This window comes from Zonotrichia leucophrys, chromosome 4 (assembly GCF_028769735.1).
Source record: "Zonotrichia leucophrys gambelii isolate GWCS_2022_RI chromosome 4, RI_Zleu_2.0, whole genome shotgun sequence".
NCBI classification, from domain to species: domain Eukaryota; kingdom Metazoa; phylum Chordata; class Aves; order Passeriformes; family Passerellidae; genus Zonotrichia; species Zonotrichia leucophrys.
Genome location: NC_088173.1, coordinates 7,333,688 through 7,354,862, shown reverse-complemented (window position 1 = coordinate 7,354,862; position 21,175 = coordinate 7,333,688). Strand labels below are relative to the sequence as shown.

Sequence of the window (21,175 nt, the reverse complement as noted above, 5' to 3'; positions counted from 1 at the left end):
TTGGTTTTGAATATGTAATGACTTATTTTTTGAACAGTTTTCCTTAGAGAATTAACAGGGATTATGGTCAGTTTCCAAAGCACTAATATTAAGGAGCTTCTTTTAAGCCCAGAAGGGAAAACAGAATTCTCTTTGACTGACAAACACTGACATTTCTGTTTTTTTCTTAAAAAACATGTTTTAATAATTACTCTTGCTTGTGAAATATCTTACTGAATAGCTTGATTCTCATAGCAAAAACACCCCAACTCCTCCTTCTATGTAACAGATCATTAATGACACCCCACAAAACAAATACTTGGCATTTTCTTTAGTACTTTGTTTTAATTTTGTTAGGCGGGTCCAGAGTGTTCGCAGTGTGAAGAGGAGTGCACCAAGCCCCGGCCAGCTGGCTGTCCTCACCGATGTGTTTTGCCCTGTCATCCTGGGGATTGCCCATCATGTCTCCAGATGCTTAAAATAAAGTGTCACTGCAAACTATCAGTACTGTACATTGAATGCTTGTAAGTGTCAGAACACAAACCAGCTTTTCATTTCAGTGCTATTAAATGGAAAGAATTTGAAGTGACTGGGGATGGGAGCTACTCTTACGGCAATTTATAAAACTTTTCTTGATTATAATTTCTAAGATAATGTTTTTTTCTGTTTAAATTTTGCAAGTATTTTATTTGCTTTTACTGCTGAAATTGCTATAAATGCATGGATCTCATGAACAGAAATTGATTTTATAATACAGATAATCCTTTGAATTATGCAAATATAATGTAATCTACATAAAATTTGTTCTATATGTGCTTATTTTAGAGTATGTAAAGAAGAATTTTATACAAGTATTAGAATGAATGTAGTTAGTCTAAAAGGTCTTTGTCTTTGAAGTTAATGTCTTTCAATTTCTAGCTTTAATTGAAAAACTGCTTATGTACAGTTTTTAAATCATGTGTGTGTGGATAGATTTTAAGCTAGACTTCACGAAATATAAATTGAAACTTGGGGATTGTTCTGAAAATATTCATCATATGAAAGTATATTTTTCTTAATTTTCTTTAAAGTACCTCAAGTCCTCTAAATTTTTGTGGGTTTGCCTGTAAAACAGGGCAGTTTATATTAGTCACTCAGGATGTGGACAAATGAGTCCGCTTTTCTTTACAGTGAAATATACTGAATTATATACACCCCTAATTGCACTGACTTCTGTTGTTTTTAAATTGTTTGGGTTTTTTTTAACACAAATACATCTTTCCTTTTACAGAAAACTAACATGTGCTGATGTAAAAGAAAAGGAGCTTCTGATTTCCTGCAGAAATCAGTGTCCAAAAGAGGTAAGCCATATTAACCAAGAAATACTTCAGTTGATGGGTATGTGGCATTTTGTGAATATAGGCCAAGCAAACTAGAGAAGCTTAGTCTAAGTGAATATGTTAAATAATAGATGTGAAGGTGGTTAGTGGACTGTACTTCAAGGACAATTATTAATATATTGCTGTCAGCTAGGAGGAGAATATTAAAGGGACAGGGGTTTGTCTCCAAGGCACGAATGGCTTGGATGCTTAAACACACAGATGAGCTTGAATGTGGAAGAGTATGTCCTCTTACATGGTTTAAAAACTAGTCATCAATCTATGTCTCATAAATGATAAGATGCTGTTTGATTAGGAAAAATGATAAGAATTGTGCTTGCTATTCTCATGTAAGTGCAGGTTTAGAATCCCTATCTGTGCAATCTGGAGGCTAAGGGATTTTGTACTTAATAAATGAGATGAGATAATAATGTCCTGGTGAATTAGTGAAATATATGTTAAGTAGTGTAAAATGGAAGACAAGCCAGTTAGTCTGTCTGCTGTATCTGGGTGCATCTAAAGGTTTGCTGTGAAGAAGAGAACAATAATATCCTTGCTACATGATACTTAGACTATGAGCCAGTAGCATCAGTATAAAAAAATCCTGTTCAATGCTATGTTTAAATAATAAACTTTGTGGAACAGGGCAGGAGAAGCTAGCAAATTTTCATCAGAAGCAGCTTAGAAATGTTTCAGGATGTCTCTTGCAGCAGTGTCACCCACACCTGGATGTGAGGGATGGGCCAAAGGACTTTGTCCTTGTCCCTTCCAGTACTGCAGTTGTGTGGTGCTTGTGTGCTTTCAGAAATCACTGCGTTACTTACTGTGTTATGTTTTTTCCTTAGTTGCCATTAATTGTGCTGAGAGTGACAGCTCTTTCTTTACTCCATTTCCTGAAGGGTTAGAAAACATGTAAAGTGGAAAAGCAGGAATTTAATTTTCATCCAGTGTCAGAAACTTCAAATTTGAGTCCTTGTCTTTATTAGAAAACTTTTTTATTATTATTATTTTGATTAAATACAAAAACTTACAAGATTTCTCCTGCTTTCCCAGCAGTGTCTGATGCTCTGCTTTTCAGACAAGATTGGGTTAACCCCAACAGGAAGGCTGTGCTCTGTACATACTTTTCTGCTTTTTGCCCTTGTAGATGCCTATCTGATGGATTTTTTTTCTGTACATGAATGTTCCTGTCACAACTTTCTCATCTGGATGTCTGAAAGCTCCTGGGGGAGCACTTTGAGATATTACTTAATTGTCCATTTATCTCTTAATTTTGTCCTTTCATGTCCTTCTCTGTTACTTTGAGTTTATTTGCTCCGCGACTTCCTTCTCTGTATTTTCAAGAGTGCTTGCAGTCTCTTATCATGAACTATATGTTCTGTACTTCAGCTCTTCTTCAAAGTCTTTTGTTTCCCATAGCTCATCTTTGGTTAATATAACTGTTGTGATTTTTCTGAACGTATTCTCCAGACTTAGTCTGGGATTTAAAATCCACCTAGCAGTGGTCCCAAACTTCAGCTTGCAGTTCAGAATTGCCCTGTTCCACAGATGATGTCTTTTTTACTTAGTTTGGTGGGATGTGAAATAAGGAGTGCAGCAACAGAATTTACATTCGTTTTATGAAGCAGCTCTAAAATTCTTACTCGTATAAATGCTTTGGAAAATAAGGGCTTTTTCTGGCTTCTGCTATCCAGAGCATTGTTTTACTGTAATTGATGATGGAAAAATGCATGTTCTACCTTTTCTGTGATGCTAGCTCTAGCTCTCACAGTCTTTCATGAAATATAGAAATTAGCTATTAGTACCTTCTTGCTTCAGGTAGTTCATATCTTTGTGTTACAATTCTTCCTACTTTCTTCAGATCCTACTTTGATAACTACATGGGTACTGTTTGGGGTTTTTACTATTTTTTGTCTAAAAAATCTGTTCCATTTCTCTTAATACCAAACAGTTCTAGGGATGTTTTGTCTGTTTCTGTTTTTTAAACAAAATATATCTCCGCAGCTTTGAGAAAATGAGATACCTGCATCATAATACAAATTATACTGATAGTTCTCTTTTAAAGGAATCATTGATAAACACAATTTGAAGGAGCAGCCTTAACAGACACCCCCCTGCCATTCCCATCACCACCTCTCCCCAGCAAACACAGGCCAAGCCCATTTTGTTGTTTTTAAGTCTTTGTCTTGTGAGACAAGAACTTAGAAACAACTTGACCAGAGATAAGATGTATGTGACTACTGAATTTGGAGCATTTACAGATTGCAGATCTAAAATGTCTGCCCAAAACTAATTTGGGAGTGTTTTTGTGTGTAGTTCTGGAGCCTCACTAATTTCAAATTAGTGTTTCTTGAGAATTTTGTTATTCCATGTCAGGAGCTGACATCGAGTCATTTGCAGAGCTCAGTGAAGTTGATTTTTCCTATAAATCAGTGCACACTATCACTTCTAGCTTACCATAGTGCAACTTAGGTTCAACAGAATGCAGTATTTTACTGCAGTTATAATTTTGAGATGTTTTTGGTTAATGGAAATTGCAGTAGACAATATTAGTAGACAGTGGTAGGACAGCTACTACATTTGTTTTACAGTTGCCGTGGTACATTTGGGGATAAAGAAAACCAATTATATTGTCTGGTCCTTTGCAAAAATGCTACAGAAACTTGAAAAAATTGAGAAGTTCCATGCTTTTCTTTTGGCTATGGCAGTATGAAACTAAAAAAGCAACTTTCAGCATTGCATAGTACAGCTGACATTTCCTTTCTGCTTTAGGGAGAAGCAGTGTCTTTAATGCTGCAACAGCTGTTATATATGAGATATTTTAATTAAAAAGTTAATTCTTTTGTTTGGTAGTAATAACAAGATATCCTGTTAAAGGAAATTCAACTCTATTTTTTTCTTAATCAGGGTGATTAAATTCTTATGATCATGCTTGCAGATGTTTTGAGACAATTCTTACATAGAAATTTTAAGTTGATCAGTTTTCATTGTCTGTGTTTTCCTGTTAGTATTTGTGAATCGGCATTTAATACTTTATTCAATTTAGTTAGTACTTTTTGAAAAAATAGCCATACTTTGTAGTTTTACTGTGCACTCTGCTTTTGTCTTGATGTGAAATACATGACTCCATTATGATAAATTTTTCGGGTTTTTTTAATGCATTGAACTAATTAAGCATTTTGGAAATAAAATTTAATTCTGCAAACACACACTGCAAATGTATGTGGATTGCAAAAATTTAGTTTTGTCTTTGGAAGTGATGAAATTCTCTTTCGTACTTAGCTTTTGGAATCGGTGCTCAAAAGTGCTATTTTCTTTAGGACCAGGCTATTTTCTGTGTTATCAGATGTGTATTAACAGGTTGTGTTTACTGCCTTCTGTTGGAGTTCACTTAAACCTCCGTAAGTGTTGACAGAGTTTATCATCATTGGGTATAATGTTAAGACTTAAATGCACTGCCTATGGAAAAAATATTTGTAGGACACTTTTTGGTTGTTTTTTTTTTTTTTTTCAGAGCTGTGGATTAAATCCTTTCTTTTAATGGCCTTGCCATATCAAACATAAAGCCTGTCCAATTTGGGCTTTAGTCCAGAAGCTGTTGACAAGAGATTTTGTACAGTGCCCCCTCAAAGGAGGCACACACTTTGAGCACCAAGTAGTTCAGTACTGACACTTAAAAACAAGCAAAAAAAATCCTTTCCTATTACATTTTTTTTATCCAGCAGAATGATTGCTTTTGTTTTCTGCAGTCATGGGGAAATGTTGTTTTGCCATTCATTTCACAGCTTCTCTTCATATTTTTTTAGTGTTGTTTTTACAGTGGAGGGAGTAAGAAGAAAGTTCCCCACACAGAGATATAGGACAAGAAAAAAGCTGACAGGGAAACTTAAGCATGTGCACTTGCTTTTCAGTATTGGATTAAACATACTCCTGTGCTATAAATATTTTGGTCTAATGGTGTCGAAGAATTTTATTGCAGAAGCACTTAGAGGATGAGATGAGGGTTACTGTCTTGAATTTGCAGCTCTGACATGTTAGTTAGGATACGACTGGGCTTTGACACTATTAATGAGTATGTGCCTAATTACTATGGAAGAGTGAGCTGGGAGTAATGGTTCTAGCCATGGCTCATTCTGGCCAGCATGAGGTGACTTGCAGGTGAGACTAGATGGAGTTACTGTGTCTGATGCTCTTGTGTAGGGAGCCAGGAGACAGTGTCCATGCAGTAGCAAATTGGTTTTGCAGAGACTGTGGTCAGTTGTGAGGACACTCAGCCATTAGATTCCATGTTCTGAGTTGTAGTCTCGCCTTGGTAGCATACAAGGCTTAAACAAGGTTCTCCTCTCATATTTTCCAAATGAGGCAAAATAAATATTTTGATTTAAGGGAAAAATATTTGCTGATGATCAGTTGTGCCTGAAAAAAAACTAGATCCCTTCTTTGATAAGGTGACCAATTTATATATTTTTCCCTCCAGATAAAATGAATAGGTGAGATCTACTGCATATGGCTTCAGCTGAGTGAGCGAGTCAGTGCTACTTAGCGAATATCTAGTTCAGATACAAGAGAGAGTTAATACCAGCATGAAGGTGGCTAAAAGAAACAACTGTGTTTGATTATCTTTTGAAAAAAACACCCAACCACCCAAAACTCCCCCAAAACAACATCAAAACTAAAGAAAAAGATGGAGCAAGAGATACTAACAATAAGGAAGATTTTTCAAGGACTGAACTGACGCTTCACTTAACTTTGCATTGTTTTCAGTAATGACCTTGGCAGTAAAAACATTATAATTTTCTGATGAAAAGTTGTGGGGTGTTGTCAGTGTATGAGAATTGAGGAAGTGCATCTGTAGAACACGTGTATTGGGGTAATGTTATTAAATACAGAAAAGCACCCCAAAACAATAAGACCATGCATATGAAGCTTATAATAAGCTCCCAGGAAACAGCAGATATTCTTATTTTCACAGCATGATTAGCTGGAGAGAAATGCGTTGAGAGCTGAAGATGTTTTGGGGAACATGCTCTACTAAGAATGAGGTGCAATTAAGGCATTGTACAAAGTCCTTCTTGCTGAGATGTCACTTGAAATATTACATGCAGTTCTGGCTGTGTATTCAAGAAACATTGATTGAGCAAAGTTGAAATTCAATTAAGGCAATACTATGATAATAAAGAGCCTTTTAAGAAAAAACAGAAGTGCTTCAATATGGGATAAGAACTGCAGCTTAGACTAGCTAGAACAAACCCAGGAAACTCAAAAAAAATAAGCTCTTACATCTTGTAGTGATCTCCTTAGTGAAATAGTAGAATAGGCTCAGAGTGGGGGACTGTTTCCATGGTAAGTGTTCATCCAGTCCTGGAAGGATATATGAGGTACCTGCCTGTAGGAGGACTGGATTTCAGGACAGAACATGGTGACTTAAAGGTTCCTTCTAGTCCTGTATGAAATGTGCTGAAACAATAACTAAGAAACTGAGGCAAAAGCACAAAGTATCTATAATGGCTTGTGATTGTCATGGACATGAAGACCTGTGTATGTGTTCCATAATTTTAGTCTGAAAGATTCATGTTCTGTTTAGGTGTGTGTTTCATGATTCTGGCTCAGATGTTGTGCCCATTCCAATGGACTTCTGAAAACCCAGATTTACTAATCAGAGTTGTACCCACCTGGGTTTGATACTTACTTACTGTTTTCATTCTTGTGGATGAAGTGATGTAGTATGTATACATTTTGATTTTTTAATAAATGGGAAAAACAGATCTTAAAATTGTTTTTTAATGATGACAGTGAAGAGGTGAAATTTCACTTTTGATAAAGAACACTGTCTAATGCTATTTTAAGTAGTTGGGGGCTTTAAAGCTCTCTATAAGTAAGTTGCTTAGATGTCTTCTGTGAGATTCTATCTTTGGTTATTAACAGTATTAGGTTATGTAATTGAAAATGAAAAATGGTTACTGGGAAGACTTCTTATGAGCAAGGGATATTTTTAGTCAAGTTCTTAACAATGAAAAAATCTGTTTACTTTCCTGACATGTTTTATCTAATGCAATGCTGGAAGCACTGCTGCATTCTTATCAATCAGCATACTTAAATTAGTAACTCAATTCTTACACAGTAAATGAACGATAATATTTTCTTTGTAAGTTAAAAATTGCACTGGCAGTAAAAAAAGACTTTATCTTTCACATGGCAGAAATAAGATAATCTGCCAAATGCATAAATTTAGGTTTTTGTGAAATTATTTTTGCCATGATAAGAATTTTGGTGACCTTTATTTGACTTTTGCATAGTTCAGATAATGCTTGAATAGAATTTTTTTTTGCGATATTTTTGTTTCTGATTTTTTTCTCTTCCTTTATTACTCTGTCTAATCTACAAGTAGGTACAGTACACATAATTTCAGTTTTCAGGGTTTTCTACCTTATCCATTTGTATTCCCCCAGCATAGAGATGGCTCGGGTGATTGTTGTATATGTTACTGTGGAAATGACTGTTCTTGAAACATGTGAAAGGAGAAATTGTCTTCCAATGAAGCTGTGCCAATAAAAGAGAAATCATCCTACAGGAACTGAAAACCAGTATAGAATAAGCAAACATTTCCCCCCACAAAAAAAAAAGAAGAGAAAAATTAATTATTTCACAAGTTAAAAGACTGATTACCTGAATGAGTTTTCTGTTAAAATTCTGTGTCTGAAATAAAACCAATTCCATAGATTCTTGGTAATTTTACAGTGCTTTATTGATGAGGGAGTTTAATTTGTGTTTTGTTCCTCACAGCTGCCCTGTGGTCACCGGTGTAAAGAGATTTGCCATTCAGGGAGCTGTCCTCTTAACTGCAGCCAGAAGGTCAAACTCCGATGTCTCTGTAAGAGACTGAAAAAGGTAAATTTACAAGATGCAGCTTTTGAAGGATGTTTGCATGTTCCTGAGCTTGTATGGATGGATGATGTGGATGTTGCAGATTGGAATAGGGCCTGTTGCTATAGTAGGGCTGTAACAATTCACATCACTGAAGATCTGGGCTGCTATATCTGCAGATTCACTGGAGAATATAAAATCTTGTTAGTTCTGAAATATGTTAGCTGCCTGACTTACAATAGCTTTAACTTCATTCACACTTAAATTTTTGTGAGAAAAATACTCAGATGACCTGGAGTGATTTGAGAATAAAAATTACGTTTTTATGACAATATTGGGAAAATGTACAGAAGTTGGAATTAGCACAGATGTTGTGAAACTTGAAGTACTATAATTAATTAAGATTCCCTGCAAACAAAAAACAAGTATGGGCATCAGCATCCTTAGCTTCTAACACAGATAAGGACAAAGTAATATAACAAGTTTACTATAGCTATTATGAGGGGAACAACAGAAATTTATATGAAGTTTTGACAAATGATAATGTCTTAATGAAAAAACCCCATAATCTGTCATGTTCAAATTACCTTTCTGGACCCAAATTAACTTCTGAACCATCCAGCAGTTCCCCAGAGTCCTCAGCTTCTCCAAAAAATGTCTTGTGCATCCAAGAAGTCTTGCAGGTGGGATGCTCAGCAAGAGAAAAGATGACATTATATAGAATAAGTGCTTCAAACTGAGCACCCTCTGCTTACAGATAACCACTTTGTTGTTTGGTTTTTTTTTTTTTAATTTCTTCAATACTAGGAAAAGGGGAGAAAGCATGAATGAGAATTACCTAATTTCCCCCCCATGACCAGACTATGTCCTGTAATCTAAGCCAGTTAAGATAATATATATGAAATTACTGACACTCTAAATGCAAAGGTTCAGAAGGTTATCTTATTTGTCTAAGGCAAGCAGATGAGTAAAGAGGAGAAAAATTAAACTGGACTGTAGATTTATTCTTCCTTTCAGCTTATCTAATTAGAAAGAAGAAAAAAAAGGACAATTTAATACATAATTACAGGTTGAAATAACATTCAGTCATTAGCTTTATATGTAAAACCAATGTTTTACTAAATAAGAAAGTTTTATTATTTTCATAAAGAAGTTGAGAATTAAAATCTTATATAGGGAAATGATTATAAAAGACAAATTCTGCTTAACAGGAAGTGCAGTGCAGCAAGATACAAGAAGGCCAAGTTTCACTGGAATGTGATGCGTTATGCAAGGAAATGAAGAGGAAAGCATATGAGGTAATGCAACCATTGGAGCTATAATTCCTTCTCAGAGCTTCAAGAAAAGTAGAAAAAAGAACACATTATTTTTCAAGGCAGTACCTGCAGAAATGCAACATAAGTGGATGCGCTGTTGAATAGTAGCTATTTTTTCAGTCTTGAATTTATGAATGGTGTTAATTGACTCAAATACTATTTTTAAACAGTATTATGCTTTTTTTTTTCTTTGAATTGATTGGAACTGATTCTTTCCTCTTTCACTGAGAACAAGGGATGATCAGTGATGATAAAATAGTCATTATTAGTGCTGTAAGACTAGAGTCAGACTGCTTTACAGAGCATTCTAAGATCTGTCTTTCCAATCAAGGTTTTGCAGCTATCAGTTACTCAGCTTGTCCAGAGTGGAGTATAATCTGCCATGTGGTATTAGTTATCCTATACTGGAAGAATTGAGACTTTCTGGTAACTGCAGAATACTACCTAGACTGCTGTTAATGTGGCTTCTCCCAAGCTCAGCTCTTTTATGAAGTAAAGAATTTGCTGTGTGCTGTCACACAGAAAGACAGGATAGGATCCTTGCTGTTACAAACCTTTAATAAAAACATACACAAAAAGAATTGATGCTAAGTTGCTTGGGTTTTATCAGATAAGTGTTAGATGTTATAAATGTACAAGCCAAGAACTCAATGGGTAAGGCCAACAAGTCAGCTTCTGCTCAGGTTTTCAGGATTGATTGACAAGTTCTAGCAAGTACCACACGGACCAAATCCTGCAACTTTGCAAGCAGGTTGAATGCTAAAGCTCCAGGGATATGCCTTAAGGGAATCCCAACCATAACAAATAGTTCCAGGAAGAATGTGAAGATGAAAAGTTGATAGTGTATGGAGTCCCTCCCTAAAGCCAGGTGAGCTGCAGTAAGAGTGCATGAGCTGAGACCCAGCAGCCTGTCTCAGAGTGCTGCAGTGTCAGTGCTGTCTGCCTGGAGCAGATGCTCCTGCCAGTGTCTTGCCCCGATGTAATCCACAGGGAGACACGGTCTAAGGCAGTGAGCAAATGGCCACAAGTCTCTGCTGTAAGCAATGCCACAGACATACTGGATGGCACAACCTAGCTGTGTCTACCTTCTTCTCAGAAGAATGGGCATTTACTTGTTCTGGGGTTTTTATATAAAGTGATTAAGTTTTATTTAAGTTCTTTCTAGGCACCCTTTTGTAACCTGTGTTGATTTATTATCAAATGACATACTACAATAGCCTACTAATATAGGCACTTTGATCAAGTGGCTTATTTATGTCTATTACTATTTAATGTGTCCAGACTGGAAAAAAACCTTGGTGAAAGCTGCAGACATTTACAAAGATAAATTAGTTTGCACATTTGCAAGACACCCATTAATTTCTAAAACCAAAATGCATTAATTCTTAATGAAACTTTTCATGTTTGGCACCTTTTGAGTAAGCATTTCTTACTCACTAGATGCCTAGGAATTGAATGTGCCTTTTACTGTACATTTTATTAAAGAAATAGTTCTAGAAATATTTTTCCATGCTGTGATTATAATAGTTAAGGTTCCCTTTATCTGTGTACATTTTACCTGTGTATCTTACACAAATGTGACCACACCAGAGTAAAAAGAAGCTTTTCTGTTGCTCTTTTCCAGATTTGAAGGCCACTTTTTCTTTTGTAGCTGAAGTTTTGCCATTAGGTGGCGGTGAAAAACAAGGGGGCTCATTGTGTAATTTTTTGCACACCAGATTTTCAGATTTCAGATGTGCATGGCTGAAAAGGTCCTTTACACACATTTCTAAAGAGACTCTGCCATTGTATTTAAATTAATGAAAATCTCAGTAGTGCTTTTATTTGATACAAGGTTTAGTAGTTTAAAAATTAGTCAGAAAACCTGCAAATAGGACTGTGCTTTTGGCCCTGCCCCCAGTCCTTGCTGTTTGATCTACAGCATGCTAAAGCATGAGCTAGTGTGCTTTCTCCTTAGTCATCCAATGCTCTTGAATTGGAAATTATTTGTAATCAATTCTACCTGTGCAAACAGTATTCACCAAACTGTTTTCATTGTTAGTATGCAAATCATCCAGCTACTAGGATCAAGATTTTTTCATTTCAAGTTATTAATAGATTGTTACATCTAAATTTTCTAAGGGAGTGATTCAGTGACTGCAATGCTAAAAGCCTAAAAATGGTATAAAAAAGGGAGATAGAGAAACTTCTTCCATATATTGTTCCTGTGGTAGCTTAAGAAGGTGAGATGGTGTCTTTCTAATGGCCTTTGTTGGGTTTATCTCCTATTAACATGCCTAGTTGTTTTTCAGTTGACATAAAATTTTGGCATCTACAAATGTCCTGTAGTACTGAAATTCTAGATTTAGCCAAATACTCTGTGGGAGTAGAATACTTTCCTCTATTGTGAGCCAACCTCCTGGTAAATTCATTTTATGCCTTTGCATTATGAAAAATAATTATTGATGTTTTATCCCTGTTTGGCATCTGTGTACTCTCCAGGATTTGGTGTCCTGTTAGTCACCTGATGAATCCTAGCTATGTATCTCTTCAGATGGGAGCCACTCCATCCTGTTGTCTTTTGTATACATTCAGGTTTCACATTTATTTATTATTCTAGGACCAAAATGGAATCCAGGTGCTAAGATTCAAGTATGTGCCATCTTTATGTATTGACAATGTTTTCTGCACCATTTTTTTCTTAATACTTTCTAGCATTTAATTTGCTTCCTTGAACTCTGCAAAATATTTTTATGGAGTTATCAATAGTATCTTGCATGACTACTTTTCATAAGGCTTTTGGATGGTGGAGCTCACATGACGGAAAGTTTGCAGGCTTTTGCTGAGAACCATTCTATAGGAGTAATTATGACTTCTTAAGAAAATAGGTTTAGCTGCTGTTTACAACAATTTATTATAACTTTGTGTGTCTGGACAGATAAAAGAAGCAGAAACGAAAGCTGCTCTTGAAGAGGAGAAGAGAAGACAACAGGTATTAGGCTTTCTTTTTCCTCATCCACATCATACCCACTTTGTTCTTTTTAGTAAATAATGTCATTTACATGCTATTAAAGATTTATAGTTTTTAATGTGATATGCACAGTCATTTCTGTCAGCTGTTACCATACTCTGTGTGCTGTAAATTATTTACAATGGTTGAGGCCACATTTCTGCAAGCAATTTTCATAATTTTGTGCAAAATGGTAACTTTGTGTTACTATAGCTTTGTACAAGGTAATTTATTTTTAAACTGGTAAGTATGCTTTATTTTACTCAAACACTTTATACACATAAATACTACAGAATACTGAATAGCCTCTGCAAGATTTAAATATTGGGTGAAGCTGCCCTTCCCCCTCCTATCATGAAAGAACAAGGACAGCTAGAAGAGTCTTTGTCCTTCAAGGTCTCTGGAGTTGCGGGGGGAACATGTATTTACTGTAATTGCTGTTGGTGGTGAGGGCATGTGGTTGGCATTGTAATCCACAAAGCTGCTGTGCCAGCTGCCTGGAGGTGCTGGTCACATTCAGGCAAACACTCTAAGCTCAGCTGGTGATGCCTAGGACAGGTTTGCCATCTGGAGTCTGTACGCCTTCCAGCCAGTTCATGTGTGCCTGTGCCTGAGTGAGCATTTGACACCAAATCATATTCCATGTCTGGTTTTTGCTTTCTGACTCCTTTTACTCAGTTATCACAGCATCTGTGTATTTGGTTTACACTTGTGTTTTCACCTGCATGTCACACTCTGTTTTTATCAGGGATCAGTGGCTTGCTCCCTTCTTGAAAGGGGGGCAAGGGAGGCTTACAGAGCTGATGCACTTGTGCCATTTCCCCAGTCTCATTAGGATAGACAGTCTCTCTGTGGGTCATAACTTCTGTTATACACACTTTTTAAGTTCTCTAAGTAATTTATGAAAATGTTACATCTAAATTGCTCTGGCAAGGCATGTTTTTGTTTATCAGAGGAGAACCTTATCTGCTCATCCTGCAAGAAAAACATGGTTATACATCTGTCCAGGGCACCAGGCACTGTTCTGTGATCATCCTGCAATGTTTGTTGCAGCATTCATATCTCAGCTGTCTATAGAATTGAGCACATATTTCCTCATATAACTCCTAGACAGTTCTTCTAATTCTTCTTGTTCTCTAAGCTGACCCTGGAAATGTTACTTCTGGCATACAGGTCAGGAAGTGTGACTTACATACAGATGTCTGAAACAAATTGGCAGAGGAAATGTGTAGGTGTTGGTTCTGCAAGCGAAGTACTGATGTATGCTAATGGTCATTTAAACATGTGAAGAACACGTCTACAGTCCTAGAGCTAGGAAGCCAAATTTGCTGATGTTTGTCTTGCACTGAGTGTTTGCATGCATTCCAGATGCCATCTCACCCAAATACTAATGATTTCTGCTCAAAATCACTTGATTTGTAGTCCCTCTAGTAAAGTCTCAGTAAGGAGGCTCCTCTGAAACAGTAGCACCACCAACACAGTGTGCTGGATTTTGGCTGGGTTCTTCAGCAGTGATTGTTTTTCTCTGCAGTCACACCACCATTGCTTTCTACTTGTACATTCTTTGAAGTCTCACAGTTCCAGCTCCACTGTAGTAACTTTAGGCAATATATGGCAACTGTTCCTGCATATGTGTTTTGTGATGGATGCAACTTCAGGGATGGAAAACTTCACCTACACATAATGAACCCTATTAGAAGGTTAATTTAGTTATTTAGTGCATTAGGAAGCAGTAGGACAGAAACAGTAAAAAAAATAAAAGACAAAACAAATTGTTAAAGAAAAGAGACAGCTGTAACTAATAAATAAGCTCTAGAACTGCATACAAGTACTAACCTCAACTACTGCAGCCTTTTTATGTAACATTGGTTCCCATCCAGTTAGAACTCATAATCTGCCATCTGTTGATGGAAATTGGAGGACATCACTATCGTAGGGTGTTGGGTCACATTAAAAGTTCATTTTTGAGTGTACTCCCTTCTGACAAAAGTTTGCATCTTGTACCACCTTCCTCTATGTCATTAGCACATTTTTGTAGAGATTGTTCTTCTATTAGTCACAGTTTCTTAAAACTATTTTGATTAATACTTCATTAAAAGTTTTATATACAAATTAGTTAGTGCTCTAGTAAGTCTGTGCATTTATATTTTGGTATTTGCTATATTTGGTAGCAACTTTTGCTAATACCATTTACAGATGGAATCACTTGTTTCTTAGTGGAAGAGATGGCTTGGCTAGGCTTCTTGTTGTGGCCCTAGCAGCCAAACTTTCCCTCTGCTTCTAATTCAGAGGCACCCTGTGAGGCCAGGGTTTTCACAACTGCTAGAGGTGGAAAAAAGATCAGCACTTTGATTATTTACCAACTCAGACCAAGCTCTGTCTGTTCCTCTCCATTGTAAAAGGTTTAGTTAAATTTTCAAGCTAACTGTTTATAGTTTCAATACTGGAAGTTAGGGTCTTGAACCTGAAGTGTAATTTACTGACTTGTAGGAAAGATTTATTTTCCCTTTTTTTATGTCCAAAGAAAAAATTTTAACAGATCCTTAGAAGTTAAATAGTCAAGTGTTCCCCTCCCTATTAATAAAAATACATCCTCACTTTCAGTAAATACACTTTGTCACTGTTACTTGCATTACTTGGTTTTGTAAATTATATATTTATTTTTAGACAGATTTTTGTAGAGTTCACTAGGAAAGCAATTCAATAGCTATTACATAATTTTGTTTGAGCCCTATATTTTAATTTAACTATTGTAATTCCTAGAGCTTTCTGCTTTTAAAATGTACTGATCACAAGTGTATAGTAACTATAGAAGCTCCAAATTTTACTTGAGTGTCTTTCACTCAAGTAAATGAAATACTGTCATGAAATAGTGCTATGTTGTCTTTAAAACCATAAAAACTCTGCCCTTGCCTTCAGATTTTGGATTTTGAAAAACTGTTTCATTAAAATACTTTGCTTTTCTAAGGGAGAATTACCTAGTTGAGAGTAATCTTGTTTCAAATGGGCTGTGACTTTGTCTGAACTCTTCTCCCATATCATCAGAGAAGTGCCAACAATTTCTGCCTTTATTAGGTACAAAGGAATAGACATCAAAATAGGTCCCTTTCTCCTGCTAACAGTGGTGTCTGGCTCAGGAAGGGAAGAGCTGCTTTGTGAAACTGACAAATATTTGCTGTCAGTGAAGGAAGACCAGACATCAGGCAACCTTGAGTTTGAATGAAAATTTTATTTACTGAACTACTACTCTGTCCATTTCCCAAAAGAGTCTTTTTCTTGTTTTTATAATGCACCTACTGTATTGTCTTAGTCCCTCTTCCTGGCAGCACTGCAGTTGTAGTCACATAGATTTATTTCCTCTCTGGCCAGGCTTTGTCCCTGTTCACTGTCCATGATTCCTGTGCTTCAGCTCAGTCTTGTGCCTTTTGCCCAGCCAGTCCTGCCTTGCTGCGCTCTGCTACTCCCATCTCACTTTCTTTCACTCCATCTGGTTTCTCTGCTCCCTAGTGCCTTGTCTCATGTTTTCTCTGGTAGCTAACAACTTGACCAAAAATCCAGGAAATCATCAGACTTTTTCTGACTTTAGTCTGTCTCAGGTCTTCCTAGCAATTAGATGCCTTCTCATTGGAGCCTCATCCTAGTCTTCACTCTTTATTCTAGCTGCCTAGTTCCAGTTTTATTTCAGCTTTGTACACTCAAATGAGTTTTTTCTGTATTCTCATGATGCTCTTTTAAAATAAATGTGGAGGGGAATGAGGAACAGGGATCAGAGATCCTATTGTTTATTCCAGACAGGACCCTGAAACTACCATTCTATGTTGGAAGCCTGGCATTCTTACTTTTACAATTGTTTTGCTCCATTTTTGGGCCTATAGGCATGTGCTTCCTACTGAAGGATATTATATACCTCTTACATTCATATGAGTGATTAAATGTTCAAGTTACAACACTTAACAAATAGAATATTTTTGTGTATCTAAGATTGTAGCAATTAATCTAAGATTTAGTGACCATGCAAATACAAAGAATTGAGGGAAATAACACAGAGTTTTAGTTACTTAGGTTTTTATTAAAGGGAATGTCTTTGAAGATTTCAGCCTATGCCCTTATAGAAGTTGGAAAAATAGCTTAAATGCAAATGTGTTTTTTAATTAACCAAAAAAAAAGGTATTTTTAACATATTTCATGGAAAAAACATTATTTTTAGCTTAATATTTTCAGCCTGAGTTTAAAAACTGAGCAGGCAAAACTTCAGTTGGCTGCACTTTTGGCAGTGTTTTTATAGGAAACTAAACAATGGTTTAATACTTGAAAGCAGTGTGCTTTGTACCTGTGGGATGCAGCGCCAATCTATGGGTGTAGTACACATCTGTGAGATGTGTAACTTCTCCTGGCTGACAGTTACTTCTGTGGAATGTTACTTGGTAATGTTATTTAAAACCTTCGTATTTCCTTGTTTTTAATTCTGATACAAATGTCAACTACGTGTGGTTCTCTTTATTTAGGCTGAACTGGAAGCTTTTGAAAACAGATTAAAAGGGCGAAGAAAGAATAAGAGAAGAAAGGATGAGGTAGAAGTTGAACAATCATCATGGCAAAAGTACAAGAACTTCATTATGCTGCCGGTGTTCGGAGTTGCTGTTGTGATGGTTGCATGGCTCATGGTCTACAATGACTGAAAACAACTCAATATTTCATATACCTCAGTTGGACTTTGGGTAGCTATTATTCCTACAACGTTAGTCTGTGTGTAACAGAACTTAGTAAGCATAGATTATGTATGTATACTCTTTGCTAAGAAAAATGTAGAGGAGAGAAGAAATGTCACCTTTTGTGTTACTACATTCACAGCACAAAACTGAAGTCAGACACCAAATGTAATAGTAGATTCTAGTCTACACTGAAGTGTTGATAGTTTGACTGGGATTTGTTAACATCTCTTCTATTATTCTGTTCTTTTTCCTTGTCTCCATTTCATAATATTAAGAATAGTTAGTACAAAATGGTTTATTGAATATATGTTTCCTGTAAAATCAGCTTAGTTGTTTATTGAAGATTAGTGTTCTTATGCTCATCTTTGTTGTATCACACAATAATTCTATGCTTCACACCAGTTTTAATTATGGCAACTAACAGGGAACCTTGGGTCACTTAGGCTTGCATATTCTGGGGCCTTGTTCAGAGCTTTGTTAGATAAAGGAAATGTGAACTATCTTTCAATTCAGCTGTATCACAAACAAAACAGTGCCCTCCCCCCCTTACAAATGGTGGGGTTTGCTTTTCTCTTGTTTCACCCTGCCCCTTCCCACCCTTGTTTCCTCAAAATTCAACTAACTGAAAAGTTCCTTTAGTGGACAGATGCGTATGCTGAACAGGAATGTCAAGAAGTTTCAGGGTACAAGGCTGCATTCTCACTGTTGCCCCAACTGCCAGCAGCAGAAAAACAATTTGAAATTAAACTTAAGAGTATCAATTGACTATTCGTATGGATAAATATCAGAGTTGGATATTTGCACAGTGTGCAAAAATGTAATTGGACAGTGTAACAATACAGTAATGTGATGTTCTGAAGCCATCTGATGCTTGGTAGTCACATTTAAACCTTCTAGCTAAACTTCCAAATGTTTAAATATTTTCTTACTGACACTTGTGATTACCTTGATTTAGGTTATCATTATTGGTGGGTAGAACTGGAAGGTTTTTATCTGGCTTCAGGATTATCAGAGAGGCTATGTAGTCTCAGCTGAGAGACTGCAAGTTCAATTCAGGAATGGGGAAATCAGAAAACTCAATTTTTAAACCTCTGCTAGAAACTTTTTGCTGATACTTGAGCATTGCAGGTTACTGCAAAGTGATTACAAGATGCTGTAAAAAATGAGGTGCATGGCTAATGGGTATTAGTATTATGCCCTTGTAATTCTGGCATATAATTTAACCACAAATCCTGCAAAAGCAGTGGGACCATTTGTATGAGTTAGCAGAAAATGTTGCAGTTTGCTTGAAAGCTCTTCTGGTAGATTTTGACTGACTTGTGAAGGGACCCAGTATTAATTTGAAAGATATCCAATTGTAATTCTGATTCAGCAGAAAGAAAATAAAATAGAAAAGCTGCAAAAAGGCAGAAGCTTTTGATTACATAGATTAAGAAAACAGATAAAATTAGTTTCTTTTCAGTTTTTCACAGAAGTTTGGTGAATGAGGAGAAAGGTGGCAAAAACTTGGCAATATTTAGCATGGATTAATGCTATTCTATAGTACTTTGGTTGTAAATTAAATTTTAGAGATGCATACTACTTATGTGTCAGACCATTAGTATTTAAAGTTGTAGAATTAATTGAAATTACACTGTGCAAAATGGCATCTCCATTGAATTTATTTTTCTAGTATAAAAGGTAAACATTGTTTCATATTGTTGCTTTAACTTTTTTCTATCATATTAATGCCTGAAGGATAATTTCAGATATGTTTGACAAGAGTGAGGTGATGCTATTCTATTGTGACTGCATATGTCAGTAACTCTTCTGTCACTAAGGAAAAAGGAAAGATATTTTTGTTCAGATGAAGTAAAATGTGATGGTTTATCTAAAAGGTACGAAAAGATACCTTTCTGGCTGAAACATGGAAATCAACATGAATGAGAACTTTGTGGAAACAGCTTTTATCTTGCATGACTATCACTAATTTTTTTTTATTTACTGCTAGCTTTAAAATAATTACAATGGAAAGTTTATCCTTGCTTCTACAGCAGAGAGAAGAAACCTCTCTCTAGCGAGTTATACTAATTAACTGCACTTATTAGATGTTTGAAGAAATTCTTAGTATTCTTTTCTGCATATTTGTGGGAAATACTGGAGAGGAAGAGGCTTCTCATTGATCATCTTCATTAAAGATTGCCATGATTTTTTACTATACAAATTAATTCTGTTCATACAAAGGTATGTGTGAGTGGGCGTATTCCCTTTCTTAAAGGATTTGTATCTCTTCTGAACCTTGCATATGCAAGGCATACCTATTTTTGAAATTTTATTCAAAATAGTTCTGTATATCTTATCCAACCATCTGAGTCATTTGCACTCTGTTGGTCTGCCTGCTGAACCAGATATTTATTTCTTGGCATAAAAAAAGTGTGGGGGTTCAAGCAATCTGCAGTTTAATAAATCACTAGGTTTTTGTTTGTTTCTTTAAAATATTTTGACAGTTAATATTTTGCCTTTCTTTGGTTGGAGCTCTGTGTTGTCAGCAACCTTTAAAGTAAAAGATACAGATAAAATCACCTTTTATTCAATATTAATGAAAGATGGCAATTTTAGAAAAGAAATTTTGAACTGAAGGTAGGGTTTGGTAGCAATTTATATGTAATGTGCTGTTACATAATGTAATGAGCAAATATTTTTAATGTTAACAGCTTACAAAAAAATGCATATTGATCAGTATACATTAAAACAAATTATGTAATCTGACCTGCTGTTGAAGGGAAATTACAGTGATAGAAGCCTGATGATGACTTAACATGAAGAATATTTAGGTATGTGTAAAATGAAAAATATTGTGGCTTTTCCTGATTCTGGATGCATTGTGATGAAAATGTATCCTTCTATTGAGCCAAGGTTCTTACAACTGTTCAGTATGTTTGGGATTGGGAACTCCTAGGGCAAGTTTTTTCCCTGTAACAGTATCAATCCATTGCGTGTGTTAATTTAATGTAAAAACCAAGTCAGACAATAAATATATCAAAAACAACTTGAAAATTTGTTTGTTCTTAAGGACTGGTGTAGTGAAGCAGCAAACTTCCCAGGTAAAGATGACTGACACACTACAGCCCAAGATTTAGGTATGCTTTCTGCCCCCTTCTCTGGTAGTGAAAATTCTTCCTTCTCAGATGAATGCTGGAATTATGTAATTGTGTTCCTTCGTGTTACTGCTCTGACAAAATTGTGAAAATGGGTTGGGGAAGTCGATTAAGGTGAAACAAATGGGAATGGACTTAGTAGATTTTTTTTGGCCTCACAGGAAGAAATATAGCTGATTTATTAGACATTTGTGCTGACCTTAACTACTAGAGAAAGAAATGTTACTAAGCAGAAAGCACCAAAATTTGTTCATAAAAGCATCTATGTATAATTGTGGCTTTAAAGCAGTGAACTCTGAGTTTGTCATCTCAGTAGTAATTCAGGCTCCAAAATGTATCTGCCCTGTGCCAACTGTCTCTGGGTGATGAGCTCGTGTGTTGTGAGGTTAGAGCACAGAGATGCTTGGTCTGAAGTGTGTTCCAGTGCCAGGCAGTGAAAGCTTGATGTGGGTGCTTTAGGTTGGAGCATTCTTGTTTGGACACACACAAACAGGTTCATGTGTGGCCCTGTTCTCATTTTCATTTAGTTTCGATATCCCTCTTCTGCTTGGGTTGCATACTGTTACCAGTTGTTATCTATGAGCATTTCAATTGCTCCCTTTCTTCATTATTATATTTGTATTCCTGTCTGCTCTTATTCAAGTAAATTAGTCGGTTGCTTTAGAGAATTATAAAATTAAGAACCTGTAGTGTCTTGAATTTCCTAGGAAAAGAAATGCAAGGTAAAAATTAAGGAAAAAAATCAAATTAAGTCAAATTAATTATAAGATAGTGAGATACACTTCTTTCCACAAAGATGGAAAGATGGTTAGATGTTACT

The 21,175-nt window shown here is 35.9% G+C and overlaps 1 protein-coding gene across 1 annotated transcript in view; it reads left to right on the top strand.

Moving 5' to 3' along the window:
* NFXL1 (nuclear transcription factor, X-box binding like 1) overlaps window positions 1-20,238 on the top strand; it is a 45,031-nt gene extending 24,793 nt beyond the window's left edge. The window contains exons 17-22 of the mRNA XM_064710352.1: window positions 337-503; window positions 1,250-1,319; window positions 8,121-8,225; window positions 9,413-9,499; window positions 12,435-12,488; window positions 17,012-20,238. Coding sequence (XP_064566422.1) covers window positions 337-503; window positions 1,250-1,319; window positions 8,121-8,225; window positions 9,413-9,499; window positions 12,435-12,488; window positions 17,012-17,185 — 657 coding nt within the window. The 3' untranslated portion in view covers window positions 17,186-20,238. The remainder of the gene's footprint in view (window positions 1-336; window positions 504-1,249; window positions 1,320-8,120; window positions 8,226-9,412; window positions 9,500-12,434; window positions 12,489-17,011) is intronic.
* Window positions 20,239-21,175: the final 937 nt, after the last annotated feature.